We start from the raw sequence: 14,390 nt of genomic DNA on the forward strand, positions 1-14,390 counted from the left end.
GGACAAGCAGCTAGCAATGTCTTCCACATATGTTATTTCTTGCAGTAATCATTACTTACTGATTTTTTATCAGTAATATGTAATTATCCTATATATTTTATCTCTTATTAAATGATATTATTATTATTATTAATTCTCCTAGATCAGATCAGATACCAGATCTATCAGTTCCTTTTCTTCCCTCCCTCCAACATCGCTAAGAGAACCTTCTGTATCCTGCCCTAATTTGGATCAGTGGCTCTCTAGGTCTAAGGCACAGTCATCCTAAGATTTCATTTCTCTCCTGTGTAAGTTTCTCCATTTCCTGAATCCTAAGAATCTTGTTTCTTGGTTCATTCTGTTGCTTTAGAGAAGCATATCTTCCAGTAACTTCCTAAGAAAAAATCCATGGCAGGTAGGCAAGATTTTCTGAGTGCTAGCTAGCCTGAAAATGTACTTGCTTTAACGTCAATCTGGAATTCTAGAAATAGAATTCTAGGCTAAAGATCACTTCCCTTCAGAATTTTGATTCCACAGTCTTCTAACTCTTTGTGTTGCTATTGAGAAGTCATGTCTGATTCCCATTCTTTTGTATGTACTTTTACTTTTTTTTTTTTTACTGTGAAAACTTTTTGGATCTTCTCTTTAACTTTGATTTTCTAAAATTCACAATATATACCTTGATATTAATCTTTTTCAACCCCTGAGTCCTTTCAAACTGGAAACAAACATCCTCCTGTTCTGGGAAATTTTATTACTTTTGTTGTTTGTTTCTTCCCTCCTATTTTCTATCATGAGTAAGATATTGGATCAACCTGCTACTCTAATTTTTCTATTTTATATTGCCTACCATTCACTACTATGTTCTTTTGTCACTCTGTTCTGCATTATAGGGATATTTTACTAATAGTTTTATCTTTCAATTCCTCTACTAGTTTTTCTATCTATGCTGTCATATTTTTAATTTGCAACAGCTCCTTTCCTTTTCCTTGAGTATTCATTTTCCAAATAGCAACCAATTCTTGTTTCAAAAATTCAAGAACTTCTCATATTTCTCTGTGGGAATTAACTTTAATTCCCTGAATTTAGTTCTGTCTATAGAACCTTACATGGAACAAGTGACTGGTTCAAAATTGGGAAAGAAGTATAAAAAGGCTGTAAACTGTCACCCTGTTTATTTAACTTATATTTGGAGTACATCATACAAAAGCCCGGGCTGGATGAATCACAAGCTGGAATCAAGATTGCCGGGAGAAACATCAACAACCTCAGATGTACAGATGATTCCACTCAAATGACAGAAAGTAAAGAGGAACAAAAAAGCCTCTTAATGAGGGTGAAAGAGGAGAGTGAAAAACTTGACTTAAAATTCAACATTGAGAAAACTAAGATCATGGCATCTGGTCCCAATACTTCATGGCAAACAGATGGGAAACAATGGAAACAGTGACAGACTTTTATTTTGGGAGGCTCCAAAATGACTAGATTGTGACTGCAGCCATGAAATTAAAAGACACTTGCTCCTTTGAAACAAAGTTATGACCAACCTAGACAGCATATTAAAAAGCAGAGACAGTACTATGCCCACAAAGGTCCGTCTAGTCAAAATTATGGTTTTTCCCAGTAGTCATGTATGTATGTGAGAGTTGGACTATAAAGAAAGCTGAGCACCAAAGAATTGATGCTTTTGAATTATGGTGTTGGAGGAGACTCTTGAGAGTCCCTTGGACAGCAAGGAGATCCAACCAGCCTATCCTAAAGGAAATCAGTCCTGAATATTCAATAGAAGGACTGATGCTGAAGCCGAAACTCCAATACTTTGGCCACCTGATGAAAAGACCTGACTCATCTGAAAAGACCCTGATGTTGGGAAAGATTGAAGGCAGGAGGAGAAGGGGACGACAGAGGATGAGATGGTTGGATGGCAGCACCGACTCAATGGACATGAGTTTGAGAAAGCTCTGGGAATTGGTGATGGACATGGAAGTCTGGCGTGCTGCAGTCCATGGGGTCGCAAAGAGTTTGACATGACTGAGCAACTGAACTGAACTGGGAGTAATAATCTACTTTGTTAGAGAGGAATCCTCCAAGTTACAGTGAGATATAAACCTCAGTGCTGGAGGAGGGAAGGAGCAGGGGAAGATCTCACCATTGCAGATACAGACTCTTAACTTATTCTCTGTTATTTTCAGCCTGGGCATCTTCTACTCTGTGCTCAGCATCTTCAAGTCCGGAAACCCCCTAGTTTGTTGTTTTCAGAAAATAATTATCCCATTTCATTCGCCTTTTGCACAAACCACCTCTGGTTTTCATGTTTTAGCCTACATCCCAACTGTCAGGTTAATCTCTGTGCTTTCTCTAAATTCTTACTTTTTAAAAAAAGTATTTATTTTTCATTGAAGGATAATTGCTTTACAGTATGGTGTTGATTTCTACCAAACATCAACATGTGAATTCTTACTATCTTTTTAACTTAGTGTCACACAACTCAGCACTCACTAGCATCCCAGTGATTTTATATATCTCTTTTCCTTGACTAGATTATGCTGGCAACTCAGCTCACACTTTATACACATTTTTATTGCCTCCCACAACGGTGGCACTGAAGTGCCTGTCAGTAAATACTGTGTGATGGGTTTTGTTATAAATAAAATGCTATTACTAGTAATTGTAACTTAAAACCACGGTTTGTCAATTATTGTTTTATGACAAAACCAAAATTGGTTTTCATACAAGTTGTTAAAATGAAAGATCAGGTAATGATACTATACATTCTACAACTGAGGAAGTCATGATTAAATGAGCTCCATAAGGTCACAGTTCATCTGTGACAGGCTTGGAAAATAATTTCTACTTTTACATAGCCTGTCAAGTAATTTATGATAAGAACTTAAAAAGAAAACTATCTTTTCTTGGCATTTTAAAATTGTATCAGAAAATGTCAAACAAATATAGAAAGAAATCAGGGTAAAGATGACTATATCATACTTTTATAGTTGAATGTATATATGTGATTTAAACAATTTAACCTAAAATCAATATACATGAAGCTAAATCTATCTTAATAATTATATTCCTTTTAACTACTTATGTAGTAATCTGAAAACATCAATGTGACTTAAAGAACAATTTAAGGAATTAAAAATTTTCACCTCAGCAATGTACAATTTAATAGTACATTAATGCTGAAACTATTATTCCCTAAGAATAGTTTGGAAAATCAATTAAGAAATTCAAAACAAGAAATTATTAAACATTTTCTCAAAATAATTTTAGGAGACCATAAAAACAATGAGAAATATATGTGATAGCTAGTGAAACTACAACTCTAAATTATATCTCACTTTTTATTTATTTCAAACTAGGAATAGGTACAGTCTGAAAAACCACCTTCAAAAGACAATTTCATAAAGAATGTATGTATAGGTAAGTCTAGATTTATAAACTGTTCTGAATTTACAAGTAGAAGGAATTAGTTTTTAAATGGTACAATTTATGTGTCACTGAATCAACAACATGAACTTAGCTTTGACAATAATGATAACCCATTAAAAAAAAAAACATTCATCAGAGGGAAAAATCCAGGCTCAGATTGCATCTTCTGAAATTCTTTATGTTGTTGTAGATGCCTTGCTAAATCCTGAACAATTGAACCTTTTGAAGAAATAAGGATCCCTTGAAAAGAAGATAACCATGAGAAACTCCATATAGCCTAAAGTTGTCCCTTTCCTGGGGAAGAGGGGCAGGTGGCGCTAAAAGATTTACATTAGTTAAGGAGTGGCCACAGTCAGAAACTGAAGAGTACAATTATGTTTAGCACCACGATACTGAGGAACTTTTTCCACTTCTTTTCTAAGAGTTACAGAATATTATGTTGTGGTCAACTGCTGCCATTTTAGGGTTAAATACATGGAGAAATTATTAATAAAAATTTAAGCTCATGTTATCTTTAGAGTCACAAATAATGCACAAAAAAGGGGACCCCCCTGGAGAGTCTGTAGAGATGGTTTGCTTATTTTCCAACTAACAAAAGGTTAAGGGGATCCTTCTGAAAATTTAGCTTGAGCACCAAATTTTTAATTTACTGTCCTACTAGAGATCTTTAAGAATAAGACAAACATATTTTCAGAAGACGTCGCTAATAGTCCTGTCTAGAAACTGAGGAAGTGGGTGGATAATGCTAGGAGGTCTTTCAAAGGCCTAGAAGGAGAGGGTGGCATGATTTGAGAGAACAGCACTGAAACATATACATTAGCATATGTAAAACAGATAACCAGTGTGAGTTTGATGGATGAGGTAAGGCACCCAAAGCTGGTGCTCTGTGACAATCTGAAGGGATAGGATGCAGATGGAGGTCGGGGCGGGGTTGGGGGGGGGAGGTTCAGGATGGAGGGGACACATGTATACCTATGGCCGATTCTACTGATGTATGGCAAAAACCATCACAATATTGTAAAGTAATTATCCTCCAATTAAAATAAATAAATAAATTTTAAAAAATAGGCCCTAATGATGTGGAGACTAACCTGGACTTGTGGGCAGAGAAGGTCAAGTTATCTTGTTGAAATATATCACACCAAAGATGTGCTGATATTAAAAGGTTAATTTAAAGAATATCATATCAATCATAGAAAGAAAGTACAAAATATGACAGAACATAAAGATAAGTTCCATTGGAAGTGTTAAAAGCAGAGTCATTGGTACAACGGCCTAAGAAATCAGTATTATCAGGTTGCTGTAAATGATGACAGTAATTTTATATATATTCTATCATGCAAATTCATTTTCGGAGTTTAATTAATTCAACAGTGAGGGATATCCCTCTTCATATTCTCCCATACACATGTACACACAAACCTGCTTATTAAATTAAAATACAATAAAGTCTATTTTAAAAGTATTGCCTAGTGGGATGCTCCACTGCATATTTTAAGATGCCTGACAAGTTCCAACTTACCTGTGCAATGGTAAGGGTGGAGGCCATGAGGCACACCTCTTGCTATAGGTGGTAGGCTTGCCCTCCAGTCAAGGAATTTTGAACCAGCTTTTAAAGTGAGTAATGACATTGAGAAGTACAATTTGAGTTGTACTAAGTTTAAAACTTTCTGGTACATATTTTGTATTCAAGTTTTAAAGTTTGATTAAAACTTTTATGAAAACAAATTATGAATTTTTAAATAATTTCATCCTTTTCAACAATATCCTGTTTATTTTAAGCACTCTTTTCAACAATATCCTAAGTTCATTTTAAGAAGTATTATGGTTCTAAAATATTAATTCAGCTTTGTAAGCAGTCTCTGAAAAGTTCTAATTGTGATGGTTGAGGAGGTAAATAAAGTCACTTTTCTGAGTAAAAGGAGACTAGTTTAAACAAAAAATGAGGAAACACTAGAGTCCACTAAAATGAGAGTCTATACTCACTTAAATAGTAGATTAAGATAAGTTTGTAATTACTACAAATTCAATGTTATAGATTTATGGATGGAGCCACAGGTCTAAACTTCAAACAAGGGTAGTCAGACCTAAAATATGTAAATCACATTGTAAACCAGTAAGAATTTGAGTTGATGCAGGATATTTAATTCCATAAAATAGCTATAATTATGAGTAGTACTGATGTAACTTCAACTACATGTATGAGTAGAATATGACTAATGACTTTTTATCATAAGCAAGTAACATTTTTCCAGGCAGATAGTATTTTTTAAGCCTACTGACACAGCTGAGACATTTGTCCATTATTTTGTGATCAGTGGACAAGCGATTATTATGTCCTGAATCTAGACCCATTCAACATGTACCTCACCTTGTCCATGCTCTAATAGTCCTATCCCAAAGAACATTACATGATGGAAATGCTCTGTAGCTATATTGTCTACATGATAATACGTGGTGACTGAGCACTTAAAATGTGGGTAGTGCAACTGAGGAACTGAATTTTTAATTTAAATTATTTTAAATTTACATTTAAATAGCCACAGGTGACTATTAGCTACCATATTAAACAGTGCAGCTTAGAGGATTCGAAAAGTTACAGCAAATGTCTTATGGTAGGTCTAATGCTAGTTGGCTTGTCAATTTCCGTAAGCATGCTGTGCACAAATGCTTGCAAGAGTGGTCAAAAAACTTTTTCTCCCATGGTCTCACCTTCATTCAAAAATACGATTAAATCTATGACAAAAAATACCATCTGAAAAAATGGTTATTCGTGCTTATAGTGTCAACTATACTCATTAATGAGGCAGCCTGAGTCAATCAAATGTTAGTTCTAGAATGACTAGAATTCAAACTATGAAATACCTGCTCCTGAAAAGTTTATGTCCATTACCTATCATAACACAAGAATACCAATTACCGCATAGTTTTCAGCTCCACTGGTTAAACACTGCGAAAGCATGTCAAGCCTTTTTACCTGACAGACATATTTGTTCTTCCATTTGCTCAGCAGACACTGACTGTTTTGCATCAGCTCCTGAAGGAAACAGAAAAAGCGAGACTGCAGTTGGCTATACACATTGTCGTTATCAGTTAAAGAGCTTCTGATTTGCAAGCAGAAAAAAAAAAAATATATATATATATATATATATCAGCATGCCACACAAAGATGCAACTGTTTTGGAACTCCTCACTGGACAAAAGCAACACTATCATCACCACGAGAACTGATCCTTTATGACAATTAAAGCTGTTGAAAGATGTTTTAAAACAGATTTGTTCGTTGCCATTTTTGAAACTTTTGGAAAGATACCTCCAACTCCTTGAGTGAGTCTCGAAGTTTTTCTGGGCGTCTGTTTTTGAGCGTCCATGGAAAATCTCGTGCTGGAAAACAAAACATGTACTACAGTTAGCTGAACATGATTTAAAAAGGAAACTCTGCTGAGCAGTGTGCCTTAGGAAGATTAAAATAAAACACCTCCTTACTTGAAAGGAAGTAGCCTTCATTTCCATCATCAAATGACAGCCTTTGAAAGGCTTTGTCATAGAAACAGGATTTTTACCACAAAACAATCTCCATGATCATAATTTTATGATGACAACTAACAATGCTCAGAGAATCCCTGGGAAAGTTTTCAAAGCTTGTGAACCTAGTATGTAACAGTTAATGATCCACTCTTTACCACAGAAGCAAATTTATTTTCATATAAATAATTAAAAAATTCAATACAAAAGAAATTCTAAACTCTGCAAATAATCTATCAGATCTGAAAACTCCTACAAGTAAATGAATAGTGAGGAAAGAAATAAAATTTTAAAAATAATACACAGAAAATGAATTTAAAATTAAGCATCACACATTGAGGGAAATCTAAATTTTAATAAATTAGACACTAATAGTGCTCTTTTCTACATAAAATAATTCTCTCTAAAATCTACACAATTCAATAATGATAAGCCTTTGCTTTGTTTTAAAAGTTAAGTTATTTAGGAGAATCTCAATGATAGCCGAAAACAAACTAAAAAGTTCTGTTTAAAAGAATTAAAAAATAATAAATTCATTACAGTGATATGACACCTATTTCATCACAAAAATGAATTCATCTCTGAATTTTCCTAAACAATTTTAAATGTGTGCACATGTGTTTTATGTGCATATATATGTAGTATAAAATATATACAGACATTAAAATTTTTATAGGAGAATGCTGTTTTATTTAAGCAAATTAATGACTTCTATAAACATAATTTACAATGTGCAGAGCATATGTAAAAAGTTTCAAATCTCTGCCACACGTACTAATACAGTATTTTTAAAAGCTAAATGTTAGCTTGACCATTTAAAATGAGAACAAGTAGAATATTTAGCCCCGCTTATATTCTAAATAAAAGTCATATTTTAGCCATATTATACTGTAGCCATATTACATATATAACATGTTTATATATTTGAAATTAGTAAAGACTAGAGAGAATAAAATGTTAATACTGATAATTACAAATCTTATTTTCTTACAATGGTTAAAACAAAATAATAATTTAGGTATAATGTGGATAATAAAATGTTAACAGAACCATAGTACACTTAGTTTAAGTATATTAAATAAGATAAATGCAGTTCATTAAGAAATACAAAAGCATATATCTTAGTCATAAGCTTATATCATAAGCTTATGCTGTTTACATAAGCACATATCTCACCAAAAGTTGAGAGAGATTTCAATGGTCTAAATCAGAAATTTCTAACAATATAATTCTTACTCATATGTTTATGCACCTAAACAATAGAAATTTTTAAGAAATTTGGAAGGAATAACATTTCCTATTTGTACAGACAGCTTAAAATATGTTTTTAAGACAGAATCTTCAGGGATATTAAAATTCCAGTTTTATAATAATTCAAAAAAATATAAAGTAAACTTACATTCTGCCAGTCTCTGCTTTTCTTCTAAGTTACCATGATCTGTTGCTGATTTTGCAGATGATTAGAAAAAAGACAAAAAGGTGGAAATTACTTTTATTATACTTAATTTTATATGTGCATATGCACATTATTGAGATTAATAAATTATGCTAAACTTTTTAAAAGGCAGTTGGAAAATGCCATAATTTGGATGTTTTCATTTCATGGAAGATTTCCTAAATTTGAAGTGAAAAGGCTTACACAGCACAACGGGTGGGCCAATATCCTGAGTTTGCAATCTCATCAGATAGGGAAAGGGAACTGCAACTGAGCCCAGAACAGAAGCTACTTCAGTCTGTCATCAGAACCATGAAGTCAGCCTATTAACCACCAAGCTAAGCACCTGGGATGCCCACACAAGCTCCACTTCAACAGAGACCAAAAAGGAAGTAACTCTAGCTGGGAAGACCTTTTGGCCCATCAAGAAACTTCTGGGATTAACAGGATTAATCAGATAAAGAAAATTGATCATTCACTCAGAAATGCCTATTCCAGATATCAGGTAAGGATCCAGGAGACCAGCATTAGTGGGACCCATGCATTAACAATGCCCTCTACTGGGACAGTGATAAAAAAACGAGAACATACTGTCCAGTTATCAGTTTAATCAGAAGTAAAATGAAAATTTTCATGTTCTGCTATAGCATTTTCTCAATACTGCTTTATTTTACATAAAACAGATATTAACTTCAGCATTTTTCTAAAGAATTGGAGTAAACTTTCTCAAAATTCTAGAATTTAAAGTGCATAAAAACAGAGTTTTTAAGTCAGTATTTTATAATTTAGAATAGTAAGTTTATAAAAATCAGTTCAGTAGAACAGATACTTTACCTGATGGCTCTTTCTTGTCATAATACTGGTAGATCCCAATGTCTCTATCTATAGAAAGGAAGAAATAACATTAGATTATAGTAAAAAGTTATGGAGAACGAGAAGACAACAATTATCCGGACATGGGTTCATCTATTCTAGGGATATGCATGAAATGCAAAGTTTATCAGTCCACTTAGAAAAGAAATATACAAAACTAGAAGGGCATGAGGAAAGGAAGGGTAAAGAACTGATGTCAAGGATGACCAACTTTTTCTCTCAAGCTTTCTCTGATATTTTTCACAGGGCACTACCAAAAGGAACTACCACTAAGCAATACCAAATGGAAGTGGCTAGAAGAATTCTGAGCTGTGCCTTTTTTTTTTTTCTCTGACTTAACTTGAATCCAGAAGGGTACTTGGGGGAAATCTGCAGAAAAGGAAGGATTAAAGGAAGGTGTGGATAAATTATCTGAAGCTTGTTTAGACTCAAAAACCCTTCTGAACCCATTCAAATTCAGATGCTCTGCCGGGGTTACAAAAGCAAAGCCAGCTTTCCTAAATGCTGAAAGAGATTTAACCACGGAATTTGTCCTTGCAGTTGATTTACAGGAGAATAAAGTAACTGTGTCCATTTTCTTCCTATCTGTGAATACCGAAATACTTCTTTCTTTGAGGTAACATTTGCTTCCTTCCATGAAAAATAATCCAAGTTACTAACAAAAGGATACAACTATTTCTAAAGTGGAAGCAGTGCAGGCTGCCCCCTAGTGACTGACTGCTCTGAACTTTCTCAAACTGAAGGATAAAACTTCTCCCCAAAAAGCTATAATTAACTTCTCCAATATACTTTTTCAAAAGAGTCAATCGTGTATACTTACTGAAGTTCCATTTTTTTCATTATGCCACTAATTGAGACATATAATTTAAAGAGTGCAGTTTATTTCTGTTGGTCATATTGACAGTCTCTAATAAGGAATGCCAGGGAAAGGTCACGGGTCAGGCTCCTAGGATAACGATATTTTATTTCTTGACCTAGGTGAAGATTTTACGGCTATGTTCACTCTTTGATAGTTCAAAACACATCTTTGTAATCTTTACACTTTTCAATATATATATAATACTTCAATAAAGTGAGTGAAAATCGCTCAGTTGTTTTTAACTCTTTGTGACCCCATGGACTATACAGTCCATGGAATTCTCCAGGCCAGAATACTGGAGTGGGTAGTCTTTTCATTCTCCAAGGGATCTTCCCAACCCAGGGATCGAACCCAGGTCTCCCACACCGCAGGCGGATTCTTTACCAGCTGAGCCACAAGGGAAGCCCAAGAATATTGGAGTAGGTAGCCTATCCTTTCTCCAGGGGATCTTCCCGACCCAGGAATAATAAAAAGATTCTTGAAAAAAAAAAAATCTAAGAACCATATGCATTATTGTACACAGTTAATATCCTCCAATATTCCATCATTTCATGCATCCAAATATTACAACTCTAGAATAGAACTCTGAAGATAACAAGTGGCCATGAATTCTGTGCACAAGTCTGAACTACTGCATTTGGACCAGAGTATGGCTCTTAAAACAAAAGCAGGACAAGGTGGGGATACAGAGAATGAGCCTGACGTGGTACGTCAGAGCCCGAGCAGGGAGAGAGGGACGTTCGTAGGAGCAACGGCCTCGTGTTGGCTGTCAGAGGCTGAATAAAGTGTGGAGGACATCTACACACAGGGGGAGCCCAACAAAGGGTGTCAGAACCTACAAAGATATCCACGCAAGGAAGAGAGTTGCCAAAGAGATAGAAGACTGTCTGCATACAGAGTGATTTTAAATAAATAAAATAAAGATACGGAAGCCCCAGCTCTCCCACTGTGTGAGAAGTACAAATATTAAAAAAAGAGAACATCAGAATGAACCCTGTGGTGATAGGTTAGAATTTAAGGTACTGGTGTGAACTGATGGTTTTCAGTATACAGAAGTACAGATGTGAATGTGGATGCAAGTAAGTGTGTATGCATACATACATACATACCCTAAGCTCTGGCCACTGACACTGCCTGGGAGAAACAACACTCCAAGAGCAATGAGTGTACCTGAAGCAAACCTTGGCTTCTAGAAACCATTCTCCTCCAAAAGGAACCAAGCTCCTTAGAGAACAGGCCGATTCTAGCACTGAGGAAGGGAAGGTATCAATGTAATAACAGTCTGATAGATCAGATCTGTTATGCCAGAAAGAATGGAAATGCCCAAGTATTGACAGGGACGTGGCACAATGATAAGAGAAGTCAGCTTGCAAGGTGTCCCACTGACCACTCAGGGACAACTTAAACATCAGAATAAATAATGGTACTAATGGATTAAAATCACCGAATAAAATGGTACCTGAGCCCATAGGGACAAATTAAGTTAAAAATATATTTAGGGACTTCCCTGGCATTTCTGCTTTATTGACTACACGAAAGCCTTCAACTGTGTGGATCACAATAAACTGTGGAAAATTCTGAAAGAGATGGTAATACCAGACCACTGTATGCAGGTCAGGAAGCAACAGTTAGGACTGGACATGGAACAACAGACTGGTTCCCAATAGGAAAAGGAGTCCATCAAAGCTGTATATTGTCACCCTGCTTATTTAACTTATATGCAGAGAACATCATGAGAAACCTTGGGCTGGAAGAAGCACAAGCTGGAATCAAGATTGCTGGGAGAAATATCAATAACCTCAGATATGCAGATGACACCACCCTTATGGCAGAGAGTGAAGAGGAACTAAAGAGTCTCTTGATGAAAGTGAAAGAGGAGAGTGAAAAAGTTGGCTTAAAGCTTAACATTCAGAAAACTAAGATCATGGCATCTGGTCCCATCACCTCATGGGAAATAGATGGAGAGACAGTGGAAACAGTGTCAGACTTTATTTTTGGGGGCTCCAAAATCATACGGATGGTGACTGCAGCCATGAAATTAAAAGACGCTTACTCCTTGGAAGGAAAGTCATGACCAACCTAGCCAGCATATTAAAAAGCAGAGACATTACTTTGCCAACAAAGGTCCATCTGGTCAAGGCTATGGTTTCTCCAGTGGTCATGTATGGATGTGAGAGTTGGACTGTGAAGAAAACTGAGCACCAAAAAATTGATGCTTTTGAACTGTGGTGTTGGAGGAAGACTCTTGTGAGTCCCTTGGACTGCAAGGAGATCCAACCAGTCCATCCTAAAGGAGATCAGTCCTGGGTGTTCATTGGAAGGACTGATGTTGAAGCTGAAACTCCAGTACTTTGGCCACCTCATGCGAAGAGTTGACTCATTGGAAAAGACCCTGATGCTGGGAGGGACTGGGGGCAGAAGGAGAAGGGGGCGACAGAGGATGAGACGGCTGGATGGCATCACTGACTTGATGGGCATGAGTTTGAGTGAACTCTGAGAGTTGGTGATGGACAGGGAGGCCTGGCGTGCTGCAATTCACGGGGTCGCAAAGAGTTGGACACAACTGAGCGACTGAACTGAACTGAACTGAACTGGCAGTCCAGTGGTTAACACTCTGTGCTTCCAATACAAGGGGAACGGGTTCAAACCCTGGTCAGAGAACTAAGAACCCACATGGCAAAATAAATAAATAAAATAAAAGATCATCACAGACCACTCATGTTTTTAAAAAATACATATACATATTAAAAATATATTTAAAGTTTAATGAAGAATAAGATATTCACATATTTTCAAGGTAACACCTTACAAAGTATTAATTCTAAAGGAGAAAGTAACTTTGCAGTGGAGCAGCCTAGCAGACACCACCTTAACCAAGTGATCATGAACACCATCAGTAAAGACATGGATTGGAATTGTGCACTGCATGTTAGGATACACTGAGAATACAGCATTATTCTTCTGTATACTTCCCACCAAACAAGCATAATCTGCACCTACTTATGAGGAAACTTCAAATGTATCTAAATTTAGGGATATACTACGAAGTATGCAGTATAAAATCTTCAGAAGTGTTGAAGTCACAGAAGTTAAAAAATAAACTTTAAAAAATTAAAAAGTTGAAGGATTTCTTCCAGAATTAGAGACTAAAGAGACAAGATAACTAAATGTAACATAATTCTAAACAACCATTTTCTATAAAAAAGGATAATTAGGGCTTCCCTGGTGGCTCAATGGTAAAGAATCTGCCTACCAATGCAGGAGACATGGGTTTGATTCCTGATCCAGGAACCCACGTGTCATTGAGCGACTAAGCCCATGTGCCACAACTACTGAGCCTGCGTTCTAGAGCCTGGGAGCCACAACTACATAAGCCCATGTGCCTAGAGCCTGTGCTCTGCAACAAGAGAAGCCACAGCAATGAGAAGCTGCACAGTGCAGCTACAGAACAGCCCTCTCGTCACAACTAGAGAAAGTCCGCACAGCAGTGAAGACCCTGCACAACCAAAAAATAAATTGTTTTAAAAAAGGACAATGGGTGAAACTCTTGAGTGTTAGATGGTAGTTCTATTATTACCATTAATTTCTTGATTCTGATGGTTATATACGTGACGCTGGACAACACTTTTTCTTTAGGAAACACACACTAAAGTATTTGGGAGTGGTGAGGCATCAGGTTGATAACTTACTCTTAAATGGTTCAAGAAAAAAAATTCTTTGTACTAGCAAGTTTTTGATAAAACTTTGTGATTATTTCAGATTATTTAGAATAACATTTATCAAAAAGATAAGAAACAACAAATGTTGGTGAGGGATGTGGAGAACAGGGAACACTTCAGCACTGCTGGTGGAAATGTAAATTGGTGTATTCACTATGGAAAACAGTAAGCAGGATTCTCAAAAAATTAACAGTAGAAATATCATGTGATCCAGCAACTTCCCCTCTGGGTATTTATCCAAGTAATATAAAAACATTAATTCAAAAAGATATAGGTACCATTATATCATGATCATTGCAGCATTATTTATAATAGCCAAGATCTAGGTACCCATCAACAAATGAATGGATAAAGAAGACGTGGTATATATTCAGAATGGAATTAAGCCATCAAAAGAATGAAATCCTACCATTTGTGACAACTTGAATGGACCTTGAGGGCGTTATGCTAACTGAAACAAGTCAGAGAGAGAGAAATGCCACAGGACTCCACTTACACGCAGAATCTTAAAAAAAAAATAAACCACAAGCTCACAGACACAGGGAACAGACTGGTTGCCAAAGTC

At 35.8% G+C, this 14,390-nt stretch overlaps 1 protein-coding gene across 6 annotated transcripts in view; it reads right to left on the minus strand.

The window, feature by feature from the left end:
* LOC122441822 (WD repeat containing planar cell polarity effector) overlaps positions 1-14,390 on the minus strand; it is a 269,354-nt gene that overhangs the window by 154,484 nt on the left and 100,480 nt on the right. For 5 of the 6 annotated variants that reach the window (XM_043468866.1, XM_043468869.1, XM_043468867.1 and 2 more), the window contains 4 exons: positions 9,209-9,256; positions 8,339-8,383; positions 6,728-6,798; positions 6,392-6,451 (listed from right to left, as the gene is read on the minus strand). In XM_043468866.1, the coding sequence (XP_043324801.1) occupies positions 6,392-6,451; positions 6,728-6,798; positions 8,339-8,383; positions 9,209-9,256 (224 nt within the window). The remainder of the gene's footprint in view (positions 1-6,391; positions 6,452-6,727; positions 6,799-8,338; positions 8,384-9,208; positions 9,257-14,390) is intronic. The other variant, XM_043468868.1, reaches the window with a different exon arrangement.

This window comes from Cervus canadensis, chromosome 5 (assembly GCF_019320065.1).
Source record: "Cervus canadensis isolate Bull #8, Minnesota chromosome 5, ASM1932006v1, whole genome shotgun sequence".
Taxonomy (NCBI): Eukaryota; Metazoa; Chordata; class Mammalia; order Artiodactyla; family Cervidae; genus Cervus; species Cervus canadensis.